This window comes from Denticeps clupeoides, unplaced genomic scaffold, assembly GCF_900700375.1.
Source record: "Denticeps clupeoides unplaced genomic scaffold, fDenClu1.1, whole genome shotgun sequence".
NCBI lineage: Eukaryota > Metazoa > Chordata > Actinopteri > Clupeiformes > Denticipitidae > Denticeps > Denticeps clupeoides.
Window position 1 is genome coordinate 26,088 of NW_021629752.1, and position 20,332 is coordinate 46,419.

Sequence of the window (20,332 nt, forward strand, 5' to 3'; positions counted from 1 at the left end):
GTGGAAGGAGGCCACAGCTTGCCGGACGTGAGCCTTGGAAATGTTTGCGTTGTGCGGAAGTTCCGGCTTTTCCCGGTACTTCCTGCTACTTTTCCTGCGCCGCTGGGTTATTTTATATATATTAGCGCGGTTCTACCGGCCCGTTCGTAAAGTTGCGTCCGGGGTGTATGTGCTCCTCCTCGGGCCGCCGGTCCGCTGGGTCTCTCGCCGCGTTTTTTAACATTCCAGCGTTTCCTGTCAACAAACCACCGCCTCCAGTCGCCAGTCCCCTTTAAATCGCTCGCCCGCCCGCGGCCTCTCTCTCTCTCTTCACCTCGTCCACAGGAGGTCTTGGATTTCACAAACGGACCCGTATCGCGTGTAGTGGTACGTAGTTCATCTGGAGATGTAGGTCAGTCTCGCGGGTAAAGACTTGAACGTGTGTGTGTGTGTGTGTGTGTGTGTGTGTGTGTGTGTTGAGTGTAAACATGGTGGTAGATAATCAGAGCACACACGAGTGTGATAAGCTGAGATTCAGTCAACCTGTTATTCAACACAACCACCTTCTGTCTGGCAGCGAGTGTGTGAGAGAGTGAGAGAGACGGAGACGGTCCTGCAGTGTCTGCGTTGTCTGACCACGCTGTATTTCCCCAACAGCGGCTGGCCCCTCCCCCTTTCCATATGGTATGACATCATCACCCTGCGGTTGCCACAGAAACCAGGGCTTGTCTGCAGACGGTTGACCGCCGGGCAGATGAGTTATTGTTGTCCGGGCAGCACGTGTGTGTGTGTGTGTGTGTGTGTGTGTGTGTGTGTGTGTGTGCATGCTGAACGCACAGTCGGACCCGTGCCAGTCCACATTAATCCAGGAGTGGAACCCTTTTATTATAAATAGTTCCGAACGTGAGAAAGTGGCACCTAGAGGAGGGTGGAATTGTGGAACGTTACGGAAAGTCTGAAAGTGAATTTTACCCGTTTTATTTTCAAGGCTGCACAGTTCTCTCGTTTATTTACACCACTGTAGTAGGGTGGTAGTTGCCAGAAGACCCAGGTTCAAACCCCACTTACTACCATCGTGTCCCTGAGCAGGACACTTAACCCTGACTGTCCCTGTTACTACTACATTTAGAGTATTTACCAGACGCCCTTATCCAGAGCGACTTACAATCAGTAGTTACAGGGACAGTCCCCCCCTGGACACACTCAGGGTTAAGTGTCTTGCTCAGGGACACAATGGTAGTAAGTGGGATTCGAACCCGGGTCTTCTGGTTCATAGGCGAGTGTGTTACCCACTAGGCTACTAGCACCCTACTACTGACTGTAAGTCGCTCTGGATAAGGGCGTCTGGTAAAAGGGCGGCATGTGCTCTCCAACCCTCATTTCAGTGTTGAAGTAAATATCTGGACGTCAGTGTGACTATATTTGCTGTTGCGTGTGCGCCGGCGCTGCACGGTACGTTGAAACGGTCCCGACCAATTTGTGGGTCCGGTGATATTTAGTTTTCTCTTTTTTTTTGTTCAGCGCGGTTGGCTGTGTGGGGGATTCGATTATTTGGTTTCGTCTTCGTTTTAGTATTTCGTGCTGTGAACCGCGTCCTCTGCCTTGCAGGGGGTGGATTTGCGAACTGACCGAACGGCGTTTTCCAGGATTTCGTTCCTTTCTTTGACACTCCTGGTTGTCGCTGCCCACACTGAATTTTTCAGTCACCCGCGGCTTGACGTCACGTTGTGATTTGCTCGAACTGCTGGTGTGTGTGTGTGCGTGCGTGTGTGTGTGTGTGTGTGTGTGTATGTGCGCTTCGTTACTAAACACACACCCTGTTTTATGGCAACTCCAATTGGTGACGGGCCCTTAGGCGTCTGGTTCTCCCAAGCTAAAGTCCAGAGCGCAGGTCCCACCATAAAGAGGAAGCTGTCACCTGCATGAAACGGTCCCACCTCGACCGTCTTCTTCCTTCTCAAGCTTTCGCTCCAACTCGACTGAGCGTTAAATTACGTGCATATAGGGATTATAGGCATTATTCCGTACAGGCTGTATCTGCCTGGATCAAACGAGGCTCAAATGACATAATCATTTATCCACAAGCCCCCAAATCAGCATTTTGATGGACAGCAAACACGGCCAGAGGAAGAGCACGTGTTTTATGAGTAAAATCGGTTCTATTTGCCATTGTGACCATTATATATGACCCCAGAAAAGTTAGTGTTTCCCCCGTTGTGTCTCCGTTGTCTCGAGTCGTGTGTGAAGATTAATAAACCAATGGGACGTTTTCTCGGTTCTCAGGCTGGATCATTTTAACCTGGTGCGAGATATTACTACATTGTACAAACGTGTGAATTGTATTGTAATCTGTGTTGAGAGGTCTTGTCATGTTTGTGGTGATCTTTCTCTTTGGCCAGATCCAGCCAAGATGGCTGCCGAGGTGGAGTTGGAGCCTGGGAGAACATTTGTAGTTGGGACACGGCTGCACCTCAGTCCTCTCATCGACTCCAGCAATACCAGTCTGATGGAGGCTTCCACCGGTTCCCAGGTTTCTCTCATCCTCACACCTGAACCCAGCAAGCCTGTCCCTGGATCAAAGCCCAGGCTGACTCCCAAACCTTTTTCTGTGGAGAAGAACCCCACCATCCGACCAATTCTGGCTCCAAAACCTCAACCCAAACCCTGTCTCCCAAACTCTGATCCTTCACAAAACACACCTTCAAGACCAGACATTCCTAGCACTTCTAAACCTCAGCAGACTGTTCGGCCACACTCAACCAGCATCAGTGGACCATCTCCCTCCAGACCTGCTGCTCAGCCCTTTAAACCAGAACCTAACAGAGTTACTCCGTCTCACGTTGCCAAGAGGCCCACAGCTGGACCTGTGGCCCCCCTGAACCGAGGACGGGGCCAGACCCCCCAAGGTTCGGCCGAGTGGTCAGGAGCATCACGGCAAAAACTTGCTGGACCTTCATTAACACGAGCAAAGTCCATGGGCTTTCTTACGGAGGTGGGCCTTGAGGTGCCACCAGGGGACAATAAAGGGGATGTGCCATCAATGGACATTTCAGCCCCTGTGCCCCTGAGGCCTCATGGCAGAAGCTCTCGACCCAGGCCGTTTTCAGCGATCTTCTCAGACAGCCCTGCTCTTGCAGCCAGTCCAGCCCTCCTTCGATCAGGCCGCCGTCCCCTCTCTACAGACCTCACATCCAAATTTGAGTCTGGAGGCCTTTCACTGGCATGCCGAGCATCTAAAACCGAGAGCAAGGAGAACACGCCGCATGCGGAGAGCGGAGAAGGTTCCGAAGGTGGACCGGGTCTAGTCAGGAAGAGAGAAAGGAGGCGGGAAGAAGGGACCGGGGACTTTCTGTCCAATCCCACTGTACCAGAAAAAGGGGGTGAGATATCGGATGAGGCAGGGGACCCTAACGAGGAGTTAAGAGGAGGAGGAAGCATAAAACGGAGGATCAGTCTGTTGCTAGACGGCTCCTCTTCGCTGTCGCTTCCCGCGTCTGCAGACGCATCGGAGACTCGTTCAGCGAATCAGGCGATTCCAGACGTGGACAAAGCAGTCGGGGTGAGACAGCGAATAAAAGAGCTGACCGAGGAGACCCCTCCTGTCCAGACGCCACCCCAGAAACCTACTGTTAAGCCACGCCCCCTCCCACGAGATCTCACCAAACGGTAATAACGACTAAACGTGGTGATATGTGTTTGACTCCTGTATAATCATGTAGAGGTGAATGTCTTTTTGTCTCAGGTTTGGGTCTGACAAGCTTCCATCTACATCGACTACTGAGACGAAGAGTCCACAGGAGAGCAGAAGACAGGTAATTCGTTAAAAACCGATCGTAAAATAAGATGTAACCATTTCAATTATTCACAGATTTGATGTAATTGTACACATAATTAAATATGAGTGCAGTCGGTGACATCGGGACGACTCTGAGGAAAAAGCCTTCTGGTTTTGCATGTTTTGCATGTTTCCATGTCATTTTACTTAGTGTGCCGTGCTTTTGATTTTTGTTTTTTAAACGGATCCTCACCGAACGTTCTAAAATTCCTTTTGGGAATGATGCCGACACCGCAGAGGAACCGGCAGCTTCGTAGCGTCGGTAACCCGAGTTGGTCTATTAGTCATGTTCACTGTGACCTGACTGACTATTAAAGTCTTGCTCATGTACATGCTCGGTAGAAAGGTCACACACAGGGGCAAGGCTTTGATTACTGCGTCTCCGCACCACACCCTCTTTAATCTCCCTAAACAAAGAGCACACAGCTCTGCTTACTGAGTCGACATAGAGGCAAGCCGGTCTCTTTAATCTTCACTCATGGTACAACTACAAATACAGTACTGGCCAAAAGTTTGTTTTCTTTATTTTCATGACCGTTTACGTTGGTAGATTCTCACTGAAGGCATCAAAACTATGAATGAACACATGTGGAGTTCTGTACTGAACTCCACATGTGTTCATTCATAGTTTTGATGCCTTCAGTGAGAATCTACCAACATAAATGGTCATGAAAAGAAAGAAAACACGTTGAATGAGAAGGTGTCCAGACTTTTGGCCTGTACTTGTGACTAAATATCTTCAAACCCTTATTGATGTGATGGAGACAAGAAGCAACGTAAATGCTGGTCATGTGACTGTAAATACAGTAGAATATATCACACAATATTGTTGACAAAAAAAAAAACGAGACGCGATAAAGTATTCATGTATTATTCCAACTAAAATAAGACTAAAATGCTTAAAACTAACAGGCCGCCGAAAACGACTATACCTCACCCCTCATTGTTCGTGTGGATAGATACATTTGCGAGTCTAAATAGTCTCCGCCCCATTTACATTTACAGCATTTATCAGACGCCCTTATCCAGAGCGACTTACAGTCAGTAGTTACAGGGACAGTCCCCCACTGGAGACACTCAGGGTTAAGTGTCCTGCTCAGGGACACGATGGTAGTAAGTGGGGTTTGAACCTGGGTCTTCTGGTTCATAGGCGAGTGTGTTACCCTCCAGGCTACTGCCACCCCTGGCCCGCACCCCACCCGGTTTAGAAAAAGTGAGTTAGTAAGTAACCTCTCTTGTCATTTCAGCCTGAAGATCCACTCAACAGAGATCAAAGTCAATCTGATGGCAATAACCTGACTCCAAAACAACCCGACGCATCTTCTCGAAGGCCTGAAGCATGGTTCCGGTCTGAGAGCTCTGGTGGAGTGCAGACGGTCCGTGCGGCCCTGTTTGAGAACATAGTGGAGAGGCACAGTGTGCAGATGGTGGAGGATGCGGTTTCTAGGCCGCAGTGGCAACAAGGGTCGACCCATACCAGAGGAGACCTTCACTCGTTGACAGGGATGGATGAGGAGGACGATGGGAGCCTGGTCACAGCCACATACAGGGATCCTATGTCCCCCTCCAGTCCAAAGCGCGTGGAGCATGTCTTCGACACGCTGTCATCGCTGAGCGAGAGCTGTGCCGTGAGTGAAAACGTACCGCCGGCTAGACTGGAGGAACGCGCTCTTACCTTGCGCTCGCGCCGCTCTGATGCTGGAGAAAGAGACAGGGCCCCTGGCACAGGGGCCAAGGAAGAGAGGAACGTGCCTGCAGCAGCGGGCACCCTGAGGCAGAGCAGTCCTCGCTACCTCAGAGTAGGAGCCCTGCAGCGTTGGGGCGAGACGGAGCAGCAGAAGAAGCTGGATGTGGTTAGAATGATGGAAGAGGAAATCCAGAGGCAGACGGAAATCCAGAGGTTAGCAGTTGCCGAACTGGAGTCGGATGAAGACGAGAGCGTTCTCCCGGCGTTAGCGGAGAAGAGCAGAATGAGGGGCGAGAGGGAAGAGGTGGCGGCACCTAAACGTCCCAAGATGCTGGAGAGCGATGAACTGCTGGCCAGACCAAGAGCAACGTACTTTGCTCTGACTGGACAGATACAAGAAGCCATGTCCTCAATAGAGGCGGGTGAGAACATGAGGAAAGTCGTGCCGGTGGACATGCCTTTTGATAACCCTGTGAAGCTCTCAGCCGCTCAGGGTAAGGTTGTCCCTCTGCGCAGGAACCCTTCTTTGGATGCCGCTCTCGGGAACGCTGCACACCTGGAATCACAAGTGAAGAACGAAGGCTGTGCAGAAAGGGAAAGAAGCAGAAAGCAGGATCATGACAAGGAGGGTCTGCGTCAGCAGCAGAAGATCGTGGGTGATGTGATGGAAGCAGAGAAGCAGAAATTTCTGGAATATGAGAAAAAGAGACAACTCGAAAAAGAGAAAGAAAGGCAGAGAGAAGTTGACAAGGAAAAAGAGAGACAACGGGAGCTACAGCAACTGAGGGATGTCGAAAGACAGAAGCAAAAAGAATCGGAATACGAGCGGCGGAAAGCATTGGAGAAGGAGCTGGAGCGACAGAGAGAGGCTGAAAGAGAGCGGCAAAAAGAGTACGAGAGAGAGAAAGTAAGGATGTTGGATCAAGAGAGGTTACGACTAAGGGAGTATGAACGCCAAAGGGAACTTGAACGGCAGAAAGAGATGGAGCGAGCGAGGGAGAAGCAAAGAGAGATCGAGCGGAAGAGAGAAATTGAGAAACAAAAACAGAGGGAATTGGAAAAACAAAGGGAACTGGAGAGAGAGCGAGAGAAACAAAGGGAGAAAGAACAGGAAAGACAGAGGCAGAAGGAGATGGAGAGGCAGAAACAACAGGAAAGAGAAAGACAGGAAAGACAGAGAGAGTTGGAAAGGCAAAAGCAGAGGGAGATGGAAAAACAGAAAGTTTTGGAGAGGTTGAAGGAGATGGAAAAGCAGAAGCTAATCGAGAGAGAACGGCAGAAGGAGCTGGAGGAATTTGAGAAACTTAAAGAGCTTGAGAAGCAACGGCTGCATGAGTATGAGGTGCAACGGCAAAGAGAGCGACAACAGCAGGAGAAACAGCGGTCAAGGGAAAAGAAGGATAAAGATGGTGCACAGGAAAGGAAGAGGGAGCAGGAACAGGAACGACAAAAGAGGAGGGAGTCTTCTTTGAGACCCCAAGTGCTGGACCTGGATTCATTGTCTTTGGGAGATTGGTCCAGTCGATCCAATACCACACCTCCTGAGCAACCTTCAGCTCGATGGAAACCGCCTTCAGCTCGATCAGAGGAACCTTACCGACCAGCCATCCTTGACATTGACTCCTTCAGTGCTCCGTCTCAAACTTCTTCTGCTGGAGAGGTCAGTTCCACTGTGGGCTTCCAGAACGTGGATGTTGCTGGTATCGGCACACAGATTCAGCCTCAGAATCCAGAGTGGGGAAGGCCTCAATACCAGTTCGCTCAACCGCCTCTCCTCCATCTTCAGCCACCCCTGCAGCCTCAACCCGTATCTCTCAATTTGACCAGAGCCCAGTCTCAAACCAGACCTCAACAGCCTCACCCAGCCAATTTGCCAGATTGGACCAAAATGCAAACCCTACCCACTACTCCTGACTGGACCAAATATCAACCACTTCTCCAACCTGAGTCACAGTCCCTCCTTCAACCACAACAAACTCTTGAGCAATTGAATCCCTATCCACCCTCCCAAACGCTTCAGACGTCGCTCATGCTTCCTCAACCCCTCAAGCCCATTGAGCCTGGCCTAAAAGAACCAGACTGGTTGACTGGGGAAAGCCATAGGGGAACCAGGCAAGCATGGCCTGCAAACCAATCCGATCTCTGGCACCAGAGGAAGGTAGAGCTTCTGGGCGATGATCCGTGGGTTCCATTGGAATCCCATAGAAGAACAGCCAGTATCAAATCCAGTCCAGATCCGAGGTTGCAGAGGCATGCAGAGAGTACATCTCAAATACCATTACTGATTCCTACACTCCCGCCTCCCTTAATACCAACTCCAGCTACCACCATGCTGTCAACATTGGCACCACCCATGGCTGCAGCATCTTCTGCACTTTCTAATTACTCTAGTCATGCTTCTCAAGGAGCTGTGGTTCCAGACAAGCAATGGGCAGCCTTCCCTATTGATATGGACCTTCTCGGAGCAGCATTTTCCCTCCAACCCACTTCCATGTCCAGGAAGGAATGCTTTGGGTCCACCACACAAGGGCAGGGTGATAAAGGCATGGCCCAGTTCAAGACAACGGGGGCTTCTGAAGCCTGGGAGCTGGTTTCCCAGGAGCCCAGAATGGAGAGCACAACAGCACGGAGAGAACAGGTGAGACTTGGGGGGCTCGGGTCATTCTTCAGGTCCCGGTCCGGTTCTTGGCCATATTTTCCTTCCAACCGCTGCGTAACCAGGGTTTAGTGGTTTGAATGAAATTGTTCCCTCTGGGCAGATGGTGTGACCGTTTATTTGAAAATGATGTGTATGATCTTGGTTGAAATCTGTGTGCTCAGGAGTTGTCACGCATGCGCTCTCGGAGCATGAGTCGGCGTACCGCTCCGACCGAGAGTGTTGTTGATGGACCTGTTCCTCGAATGAGGAGCCGCAGCGCTCACCGGAGGGGGGAACACCACAGCTGGGGGGTGAGTTGCATCTTTGGTTGCTTTATTTAGGTGGTGATAATATTTGAATAATATAGATGTGATACTATGGCAACAATATTGATATCATGGTATTGCATGAGTGATGCTAGGATGGGGATGCTAGGTTTATTAGGTTGGTAGTAGCCTAGTGGGTAACACACTCGCCTATGAACCAGAAGACCCGGGTTCGAATCCCACTTACTACCATCGTGTCCTTGAGCAAGACACTTAATCCTAAATTGCTCCAGGGAGACTGTCCCTGTAATACTGATTGTAAGTCACTCTGGATAAGGGCGTCTGATAAATGCCGTAAATGTAAATGATGCATTCATACATTCATACAATTGAAAATGTTAATAATTTTTAAATAAACTTTAATGTTTGCATTTTGAAGCAATGCAAAAAAAAATCACAGCAGGTATATGGCCTCAGTTCAGTACTACAAACCATTTAGATGATGAAGAATTACAATGTATATGTACATTTACATTTAGAGCATTTTCCAGACGCCCTTATCCAGAGCGACTTACAATCAGTAGTTACAGGGACAGTCCCCCCCGAAGACACTCAGGGTTAAGTGTCTTGCTCAGGGACTCAGGGATGGTAGTAAGTGGGGTTTGAACCTGGGTCTTCTGGTTCATAGACGAGTGTGTTACCCGCTAGGCTACTATGGACAACCACCCCTGTTAAATTTGTTTGGACAAACAATGATCATGTGGTATAACACAAATTTAAAGGAATGCTACCTGTTCTTATGTCATCATTTGTAATATGTAGCCTGACTCCTTACCGATTCTTTGCCTGGGAGAGTTTTCATGTCGAGAAACTTATTTATGTAAAAGTCAGGTGCCACCTGGTGGCTCCATCAAATTATATTGAATCTTTGTTCTAGAATCTGGACCTTCTCTTCACCAATCGTTCCGTTCAGTGTGTCCTTGCTGAGACATTTACAGCATTTATCAGACGCCCTTATCCAGAGCGACTTACAATCAGCAGGTACAGGGACCGTCTCCCTGGAGCAACTTAGGGTTAAGTGTCTTGCTCAGGGACACAATGGTAGTAAGTGGGATTCGAACCCGGGTCTTCTGGTTCATAGGCGAGTGTGTTACCCACTAGGCTACTAAGTTGACCTCGAGTTGATATATAATGTAGGAAAGGGTTAATGTATAAATAAAAGCCAGAGGTTATTTGTTCATGGACACATTTGGAAGTTTTCGCTCTTGAAATCAAAGGGCAGGTTTATTTTTTTTTTTCCTCATACGTACCTGTTCGCACATTTCCAGCATTTACCAGAGTGCCTTACAATCAGTAGTTACAGGGACAGTCCCCCCCGGAGACACTCAGGGTTAAGCGTCTTGCTCAGGGACACGATGGTAGTAAGTGGGGTTTGAACCTGGGTCTTGTGGTTCATAGGCGAGTGTGTTACCTGCTAGGCTACTACCACAGCAGTGTTAACGGCCGCATGTGGTTGCTTTAGCGGAAGTGTGAGCAAGTTCTGTCTCTCGCTCACCCTCTCTCTGGACATCTGTAAAGGAACAGTCATAACTGAGCGTCTCCAGCAGACAGCAAGCCAGACGGCAGCGATAAAGAGAGGGCGTTTTCTAATAAGAGAGAGAGTTGGGGGGGCGAACTGTCGGGAAATTCTGAAGAGAGCCGGAGGGTGATGGCTGCCTGTCTCTGCCCATCGTGCTTCAGGCCAATACACCTCCTCTGGGTAAGCCATCTTTTCACCACATCCAAAATCCGCTAAATCAGAGGAGGACTGGTCCGCCGATAAATATCCACCGTACACACCGTGTGTGTTCTGTTGCAGAACCTGCAAGTTTTAGAAATGTGATTTTATATGAAATATGTCAGATTACCTGTAATGCTCCCTTGTTCATGAGAAGTTATTCATGCTGACCACATCCTCATTTTACAATTTCGGCGTAAGGCAGGGCTCGGAGGAAGTGACAAGTCGCCGTCGTGTCTCCTCATCATTTCTTCGCTTGCTTCTGACGTCGTTGTGACTTTACAGATAGTTTTGCTTCATCTTTCTTACTTGTAAGCTCATCTTACACTGTGTGTGTGTGTGTGTGTGTTTGCAGTCTGCCAGTATCAGTGTCCATCTCTAATGTCGTAAATGTCTTAAGGCCTTTTTCATTTCTTCTGAAAGTGTGTGAGGAACAGTTCGCAGCGATGTGTTTCACCCACGCCACTGTACAAAAGCATTTAATTCCCGTTTTGGTGGTTAAAGCACCAAATAGAGGAAGCTGAGGGCACATTTACAGTACTGCTCAAAAGCAGTCAAATAGCAGATGCAAATGTTCTCACTTTTTTTATCATACTGGAATGTAATGGCCACATCTGTCAGTATTGTATTTATGATCGGCCAGCCTTTAATGAAATTCCGCCGGTCCTGATGTTAAGATCCAGAGGTCTCTCGTGTTTACCTTTTATACGGAGACACAAGGATTTTGGACTGGATGAAAATGGGATACATGCTTAGAATCTGTGGGTGAAATAAAGTTTTATTTTGAATTAGGTCAGTGACTGTCGCCATGACCCCAACACCGGTTCCCTGCGGTTACAGGGGCCGAACACCAGGGGGCGCCAGCGGTCGGTCTTGTGGTCATGTAGGCCAGCTGGGGGTGGGATTGTGAGATCAGTGTTATGGACAGGCTGTAATGGTAAAACTGTGACACGAAGTAGGATTGTTTTAGCGGGTATCTGGAGGTTCCCATGATTCCCGGTGTCGACCTGATGACATTGTGACTGCTTGTACTGTCCTCTATCTCGGTCCTGTGGCTCGTTCTTAGAGAAACTGTATCTGTGGCCACATTACATAATCGCCCCATCTCTCTCTCTCTCTCACACACACACTCATACACACATATACACACACACACACACTCGTTCACCGCATGCTGGCATAGAGCTGCAGCGTCTAGATCACACTCCTCCCACCATCCACAAATCACAGGCTTCCCTCCCTCCCTCCCTCCCTCTCCTCTCACTCCTCCCACCGCTGACGCGCCCCCGCGAACAGACGAAGGACGTTCCGCCGCCGTGCGATGCTGCCTGTGTGGCGGACGAGGAGAGTCTCGGGGTCACCGGCTGGCGCGCCGTGGGGCTCTTCCTCTGACGGGAAAGGGCCGCGCCCGACGTGAAGTTGCAGCCCGCGGAACCTGGGGTGGCAGGTTGGACAGCCGGCTCGTGTGTTTGCCTTTGGCGTGCCCGTGCCCGTGAGTGTTCAGTCGTATCTGGCCGGGTTTTTTATCTCTGAGGGAAAGGAACTTGTCACCATGCAGGTCTGGATTCAGCACGACATGACGGCCACGTCTGAGGGCGCGTAGAACCTTTTTTTTTTCTTACTGAATGTGACCTACAGAGCCTCTGCAGGCGTTGCTGGATCTGCCCTCCACTGGAATGGAGTGAGTCAGTGAGCGAGCTCAGCTTATGGAGACCATACATTATGGAGCAGTTCCTCTGAAGGATATGGACCAAGACAAGGCTGATTATTATGCAGTTATTATTGGTTGTTGACGCTGTTGGACATTATTCTTGTGACTGAAGCTTGACTACCGCTGTGAGTTTCTAGGCTCTGCTGGGACTCGCCCGTCGACTTTAGCAATCTAAAGACTGCCTGATTGTGGAGGGACATCAGGGACTGTCAAAGAGCATGTGACCTGGCAACTGAACCCACGCGTCAGTGCTTCTCCACTTGTTCCTGAATTGTCCTTGTTCATCAGAGATGGAGTACCTAGGAGACAAGTTGTCGGTGGCCCAGTCCCAGATGGCGGGCTGGGTGGGAAACGTCCGCCGCTCGCTGCAAGGGGCCCTGAACTTCGTCTCCACCAACGTGGAGCGGGGAGGAGCGGTGGCAGCAGCTGGAAGGAGCAAGGAAAGCGGTGGGTTCAAGAGGGCGGCGTCCCTTCGCGGCCTGGCCTCCCGGAGCCGCGAGTCCTTCCGCCGCTTCTCTCTTCGCAGCCAGCAGCGTCTGTCCCTGCGCAGACGGACCGCGTCCCCCACCACACCCACTGCTGTAAGAGCTCCACTTTCCCTTCCTGCCAAGGTCGTGCAGTCCCTGTAGAGGAGCTGTATTTGTAATTACATGGTTTCCGTTCCACAGGACACGGTTCCGGGGCCCCACTTTTTTTTTTTTTTTTGGGGTGGGTGAAAGTGATTGTCATCGTGATACATTGCAGCACAGCACACGGTGAAATGTGTCCTCTGTATTTAACCGTCACCCTTGAGGAGCAGTGTGTGTGGACAGTGCTCAGTGGCAACCTTCCTTATAACCGCTAAAGGCCACTATCCTCATACACATCTGCGCACGGCTGAAGAACAGCGGCGTAGATGTAAAATTCCAAAGCGACCACGCGCTCACGCTATAAGTGAAGAGCGCCCTGTTCATTCTAGTTCCATTCGTACCAGTTACGGGTAATATGTAATGCGCCGTGGAAGGAAACCTGTTCCGTCTGATTTAGAAATGTTATTAGCTTTTGAATTTCAAACTCGGAGAGAGAGAGAGCGCCGTAAACTCAGAACAAAGTCTCTTTAAATCAACACACAGACGGTGGTTACAATCCCAATACGACATAACCAGCAGGTAAACGCGCAGCAGGAGCTCCACCAAATGATGTAGAACGTCGGCCAGTCTGATTAAGGAATAGCGCTAATAAACAATGGACAGAAATAATCGTTTAGTTTCGTTTTAAATTGACTGTTATCCAGCACTTTTCTGAAATGGACTAATCGGCGGGAAACACGTGTACGTCAGGTCGCCCGGGCGCCTGTCATGGCTGCCCACTGCTCACCGAGGGTGATGGTTAAATGCAGAGGACACATTTCACTGTGTGTGCTGTGCTGCTGTGTATCACAATGACAATCACTTTATCAGTTTATTTTAGGTTGATCCACAACAGCGCCATCGTCCGAGTTGAGGTGATCACCGATCGATTGTTCATGCTCAGATGTCCAGATTTGAATTTCTGAATAATACTGAAAGTGAAGTTTTGGTGCTTGAAGCTTCAAAGTCAAATGGAACAGGTTTTTCCTTCCATAGCGTGCAGATAAACGAAGAGGAATTCGGAGCGGCACCCTGTCTTGGAACGCGGTGGTTGTATTATAAGCACACGTTGGTCCGGTTCGTCCGGGACCAGTGGGTGGTCCTCCCGTGCGTTCGCTCCTCCTCCTCGAACCCGCTGGCAGACGCTGAGCAAGGTGGCAGCCATGCGGCACGAATCACAATGTCCTTCAGGTTTATTTTTACGCTCATTTAACATCTTTAAAAAGCTGAATTCTCTAATAAATATCTTATTGCGTCCAACTTGAAGAATAGAGAACAAACAAGAGCCGTCTTGTCGATCACTACTGTCCGGTGAACATGGCCTTCAGTCTCTTTGTGTGTCTGCCAGTTTCGTACATTACACATAAATTGTGGTTTCATCAGGATTTTTTTTTTTTTATTTTCTTTATATGGCGCATTTTCCCAAATATTCCCCGGGCCTTCCTTCCGGACCTCTTTCACCACTACTCACACTTTCCATTACAGACCGGCGGCGGCGCGCCTGCCGTGCCTTTCGTACGTAAATCGCGTTGCTCAGCCGTCCGGTCTTCTCATCTTTTCACGAAGCACTTTTTGTAGAGGTATCTTGAAGATGGTATAAGCTCCAGCAGTGTGGTCAGTGGCTATGAGATGCTTCTCAGTGGGCTTTCCTCTATGCTGGCTGCTGTGGATTGATGAAGCCATGTCCTAGATATGTCTGAATAGGACCATGATACGGTGTGTGTGTGTGTGCTTTTTTTTTCGTCACTTGTCCTCTTGAGAAGGTGGCCTGGACTGCTTGATTTGAAACGTGGTTGTAAACCTGAGCTGAAAGATCACCGCCTCAAGCCTCCTCTCAACGCTTGGCTAAATGGTCTCTTAGCATGTCCAGATAATCAATAAAGCCAGTTTGAAGTTTCCGCTCTGCCTGTCTTCATAATGTACGGTTAACAACATGGACGCACTGTCCATCTAGAACAGCCTGTTCATGAGCGTGGAAACCGCACTTCAGAAGTTACCTGAGACGGCTTTGAGCGTTTCACTGAGGGTTGACTGGCTGGTCATACACAAGATGAAAGGTTTGGCCATATGTACAAGGCAATTAGAGAAAAGTGGAACTTGCATCTCCACAGTCTAGATGTGGAGGCCAGTGGTGGCCTAGCGGTTAAGGAAGCGGCCCCGTAATCTGAAGGTTGTCCCGTCCCCACACACTGCTCCCCTACAGAAGACACATTTCACCGTGTGCACCGTGTGCTGGGCTGCAGTGTTTCACAGTGACACTGACGTTTGAACCTGCCGGGCTTGGTGCATATATTACATGCATGGATCAGATGATTATCAGCACACATTTCTGGTAGAGTTGAGTGGGTTTAATTGTTGAGGGCCACGTAAGGAAGCACCACTAGATGGTGCTGCCTGGCTCTGTATTCTACAGACCTGATGTCACCCTCCCAGTGGTCCCCAAAAGAGATGATTCCAGACAAAAGAAGCCCCACAAAATATTCAGGGAACAGCGTGAAGGACATTGTGACGTGCCTGGTATGGGCCCAGCTGACGTTGTGTGTGAACGTGGACGGCCGCATGTTGTCTCTGTTGTCTGGAGGTTTCGTGTGTGTTTTGGGTGTCGGGTGCCCACAACGCTCCGCGGCTGCTCCGCTCGCTCTCGCCACCCTCCGTTTATCCGTTCATTGTTCTGCCGCTTCCCCGGGCGCACCCTTCCTGTCTGGAAAGGGCCGATTTGGCCCCGCCGCCCTCCCACCTTCCCGTCGCGGAGAGCCTGCAGAGCGTTTGCCCCGCCTAAGCAAGCCGTTTCTGGCATGATAAGAATGGCACATTGTTCAGAGTGCAGCAACACACCCTTCAGGCCCTGTGTGTGTGTGTGTGTGTGTGTGTGTGTGTGTGTGTGTGTGTGTGTGTGTGTGGCACACTGCTTCCTCTGTAGCATCCTCATTAAAACCAGCACGGTCCAACAGACACGGCACCTCACTCTCCACCACCATCCCGTCCCATTACTCCTCATTATCCCCTCGACTGGCTGCGGACAGACGCCCTACACACACATACACACACGCGTACACACCACACACATACACACGCGTACACACCACACACATACACATGCATACACACCACACACACACGCGCGCATGCACACACATATACACACACACACACGTGTACACACCACACATACACACACACGCGTACACACCATACACATGCATACACACTCGCATACACACACACACACATACATACACACATACACAAGCGCGTACACACCACACGCATACACATGCACACACACCGCATTCACACACACTACGTCAGCCAGTGCACTTCTCTTTGTCACTCTCTCATACATTCAGGAGCCAATCAAAACGGGCGCTCCTCGTAACTGCTTCACAGTCTGAATTATTGGAAAGGTTATTGATCAGAATGAGTGGCGTTCGTATCCTTGTACCTGTTGCATTTTTATTCTCATGTCTTCTTTTTCCTGCGTTATTCCAGAAAAGTTCCTCCTCCTTCCTTTACACCTCTAATTCTGTAATTGTGAGATGAATGTGTGTCCCGCATCGCCTCTAACAGACTGGCTGCAGTATCGCTCTCGATGATGATGATGATGAGGATATGAGTGTTTCATGGCTGTGTGGATATGTGAGGGTGTGTGTGTGGAGGACGCCACCTTGTGGCCGTGTTAAGCACGACTTCGCGTTGACTTGACGTGTTTCCTGTATTTGTAATGGATGCAGGAGCAGCTGAAGCAGTGTGTTAAAGGCCCGGAGGACGTGAAGGACGCGGGTCCCGTGGCGCAGGAGTCCGACAGCCAGTACGGAACGTGGGACGCGGGGCTGCACACCGACGGCAGGTAGGAAGCCGCGCTCGCGTTCCTCGCCTTCTCGCCTCCGGTCCTACTTCCTGTCCGCCCTCGTGCTGCTCTCCACGGCAACGTGTACATCAGGTGAAGGAACGAGCAGGGATGGGGGTGGTCCTGGTTCCTTATCGGTTCTGCTGATCGTCACGTTATTTGTTTAATATTCAATTGCACCCGTTCATTTCTCTCTGACTATTTAACTGGGAAATCTGGGCGTTGATCCCAAACCTGCTTGCACCTTCTTCCTGAAGTTGCGCAGTACCTTACAAAGACGGGGGTCTGGGAACCTCCGTCAGCAGCCGCGGAACTCGACCGCCCATGGAAAACGTGCAGAATCGAAATGTCCTAATGATGCTGCGTTTGTCTCGTACAGACATATCGGGGTCCTGTGGACGCCATAATTAATTACTAAAACAGTGTGTATGTAATGTATATTTTCATTGTAACTTGCAGAATATACACGCGCTTTTTAGCTAGTTGTCTTCCTTCCTGTGTTTGACCCCAGTCTGACCCCTGCCACCCCATCCCCGGATAGCAGCCTCACACCATCACCACGCAAACCCGCTCTGCCTCAGACGCCCGTCGAACCAATCACAGCCACAGGCTCCCCGGATGGCTCCACCCCCTCGCCCGAGGAGCGGGTCGATCCCCTCCCCTTCCCTGAGGTCAGTAGCCGCCGCCGCAGCGCGTTTTAGGCGCCTGTCGACGTGGAAACGCTCACGTGCGGGTGTTTGTGGGTCAGACGTCCACCGCGCTGCTGGACTCCAGCGCTCTGCGCTCCAGAGTGCAGCTGAGTAAGAAGCGGAGCCGGCGGACCCCCCCGTCCCGGCCTGGCCGCCACAGCGCCGCGCTGCCCAGCGTCCCCGGCGAGGCGCAGGACTGGCGCTTTAAAGACTCCACCGGTACGAGGACGCTCACCGCGGTCAATTCATACAGATTACGCCAATCAGCACCGTCGCTTGTTCGCTTCACAGAGGAGAAACCCGAGCCGGGTCTGCAGGAGGAGTCCGATTCCGAGTCCCCGAGCGGCGGGACGGACCCCCGGACGCCCGCCACCTCCTCCACTCAGAGGGTGGCGCTGTTCCCTGGCGTGGACCCCTCAGCTCTCAAGGTGACAAATATTAATCGTAGGAGGCGAGAATTCTGAATTTACTACCAACCCCACATCACTAGTTACTTGTTCTTAAAGAGCTGTTTGTGTGTGTATGCGTGTGTTTTTGTGTGTGTATGTGTGTGCCTGTTTGCGTGTGTGTGTGTATGTTTGTATGTGTGCATGCGTGTGTATATACGTGTGCCTGTGCATGTGTATATGTGTGTGTGTTTTACTGTTTGTGCGTGTGTATATGTGTATATGTGTTTTTGTGTTTGTGCGTGTGTGTATATGTGTGTATGTGTTTTTGTGTTTGTGCGTGTGTGTATATGTGTGTGTGTGTGTGTGTGTGTGTGTGCATGTGTGTGTATGCACACTCAGGCCCAGCTGAAGAAGAGGGGCGACTCGGACGGCCAGTCGGACGGCTCCGCTCCCTCGTCCACGTCTCGCTCCCCGAGATCCCCCTTCCTCCCCCGGGCGTCCTGCGTCCTGCCGCTCAGCCCAGTCGGCAGGGAGGACGGGTGAGTCCCCTCGACTGTCCACACATCTGTCAAGATTAAAAAACAATTCTCTCCAGAACCCTGAATTTTCCCGGCCCTGAAAAAAATACGAAATAAGCATAAAAAATTCTGGAAAAGACCCATGAACGTAAAACGAAGTACATAGTTCCTGTACACCACTGCCACGTAAATCCCCACTGAACACTTAATCGATCCAGTACCAGTGCCAACGATACCTTTGATGATCTCTTTTACTTATTTATGTTATGGAAATTTCAGAGAACATATTGCAATGAAAAGTTATGGAAATTCTTTTGTAAAAATGTGTAAGAACCCTGGCAAAAAAAGTATTTCAGAAGAGTCTAACGCTTACACGCGCACATGCACAAACACACTGCACAAAATTTAAAAAAAAAAAAAAATAATCGTCTAGCTTAACAATTCCCAGCATGCTGTATTCCTGACAAGTTGGGCCTGATCAGGACTCTTTAGTTTTATAACTCAAAATCTATAGAAATCGAATGAGAATTGGATAAAAGGGTCTGCCAGGTAAAGTAATTCCTGCTTAACCTCCTGTAACTTGCATCTGATTCTCCTCACTTACGTTCCCCACGTCACCGCCTGGTCCCCTCACTCCGCTTTTACACTTTCTGTTTCCCGCTCAGAGAGGAGTCCTCACCACAGTGGCTGAAGGAGCTCAAGTCGAAGAAGCGCTGGAGTCAGTATGAGAACGACGGCTGAGAGCCCCGCCCAGGTATTCAGCCACGCCCACGTTTTCACAACATTTACTGAAATATCTGGCAACGCAGGGTCATTATTTCATCACGTCCTTCTGCCACGTTTCTACGGCAGAATAAACCCTGCCGGGATAATCAGCATTTTGCTTTATTGCGCTTTTTGTAATGATGAGATTGTAAAAATGTCCAGACAAAAGAAACATTCTGAAAAGGCGGTGGACAGATTTATTGTGGAAGAAATGCCTGAACGTGACTGTCGTTGTATTTTTCTTCCCTGTAGGCTGCCTTAATAACTGAATATGAACTCTTGACCGATGCCTTAACCTCCGACCCGGGGAATTGTGCTACGTTTGCTGCTGCTGCTGCTGATGACGACGACGACGTCGTTCTTTTCGTCCCTTTTTCCTCCTGCCCGAGTCACATACGTGTGCATGGTGCCTTTTCCCTCCAAATCTCTTCCTTCTGGCCGTGTGCAGGACCAAAGCGCTGGGCCAGTTCTGACGTGGACTATTTGTGGCAGCGGCGAAGGGAGCCGGTCGCTGTACCGCAGGCTTCATTTCTCCGAGGCGGCGCCATTGTGGGGAAGTCTGTATAGTGTATGTACGGGGAATAAAGTTCGCATGTAATCATGAATTCATATATTTGTACTGCGGAGTTGTCGGATTGAAAATATATTTTCATGCAGCTTCTTTTTTTAACGGAATGTTGGTGTCTCATGGAAACGTGTTTACATCCTGAAGGGAACGTTCCTCCACGCACAGGAGACAAGCGCTCACGTTATATCCATTATATCTGTCTTTACAGAAATAAACTGATAGAAACAGGAAGTGGCTGGTGTGGAATTATTACTGACCTTCTCATGCTGGTTGATGTGGTGTCAGATGCCACAAGGTTCCCACCAACTCGGCCATCATCGGGTCACTCATAAATACGACCGGAACCTGTAATTCTGATATTATGCTGCATTGGTGTCATGGTGTCGGGGCCATCTCCCCCAAACCCAGTTCCAATCGAGGAACGCTAGTCTACAGGCCTGGCCAGAACATTGCTGAGGTTGGTTCAGCAGCAGCTGGTCATAACATGGGGTCTTTCTCAGCCACTTCGTGTAGGAACTTTTTGTTTTGTAATAAAGATTTTTTTTTTTTTTTTTATTTCTCTTAAACATTTTCCACATTTTGCCTCCTGGAAATTCCACATCTTTTAAATGTCCACAAGGTAGCAGCCAAGGACGCCATAAAATCAAATTAAAATTTTATTTGTCTCATACACTGTATGATATGCAGTGAAATGCTTTTAGCGACTGCTACAGACCTCAATATTGCAAGTATACAAGGAACCAATATGCAAACATAACCAAATATTACAATTTTATGTCTTTAACATAAAACAGCTAGGGTGAAGGTGTGCAAATGGGTGGAGTCAAAGTATAACAGAAAAGAGACGCTGCCGGGCCTTTTTCACAACAAATTTGACTGAACTGGTGACAATCCAGACGAACTGTAACTTTTTTCGTTTTAGTTTAGTCTTTGCATCCAGTGGTCATTTTAAGCTTTATTAGTCTCTGTTTCATCCAAACTCAAGTCAATTTTAGTCTATAAAATTGTATTAATTTTTTTTATTAATGCAACTCTGTTTAAGCCAGTTAATATAG

The 20,332-nt window shown here is 49.5% G+C and overlaps 1 protein-coding gene across 1 annotated transcript; it reads left to right on the top strand.

Moving 5' to 3' along the window:
* The first annotated feature begins 318 nt into the window (after positions 1-318).
* On the top strand, positions 319-19,508 carry LOC114773287 (titin homolog). The gene is made up of 12 exons (XM_028965812.1): positions 319-366; positions 2,379-3,645; positions 3,722-3,791; positions 5,062-8,139; positions 8,322-8,450; positions 16,233-16,348; positions 16,860-17,019; positions 17,097-17,256; positions 17,329-17,465; positions 17,826-17,965; positions 18,610-18,698; positions 18,962-19,508. The coding sequence occupies exons 2-11, from the start codon at positions 2,390-2,392 to the stop codon at positions 18,683-18,685; spliced, it is 5,322 nt and encodes a 1,773-aa protein (XP_028821645.1). The 5' UTR covers positions 319-366; positions 2,379-2,389; the 3' UTR covers positions 18,686-18,698; positions 18,962-19,508.
* The last annotated feature ends 824 nt before the right edge of the window (positions 19,509-20,332 follow it).

What these genes read in the sequence shown, in the direction of transcription:
- LOC114773287 (XM_028965812.1), top strand. Translation starts at nt 2,390, where the DNA reads ATGGCTGCCGAGGTGGAGTTGGAGCCTGGGAGAACATTTGTAGTTGGG. An exon ending in CCACGAGATCTCACCAAACG is followed by an intron (nt 3,646 to 3,721) that starts GTAATAACGACT and finishes TTTTTGTCTCAG; the next exon opens with GTTTGGGTCTGACAAGCTTC. An exon ending in CACAGGAGAGCAGAAGACAG is followed by an intron (nt 3,792 to 5,061) that starts GTAATTCGTTAA and finishes TTGTCATTTCAG; the next exon opens with CCTGAAGATCCACTCAACAG.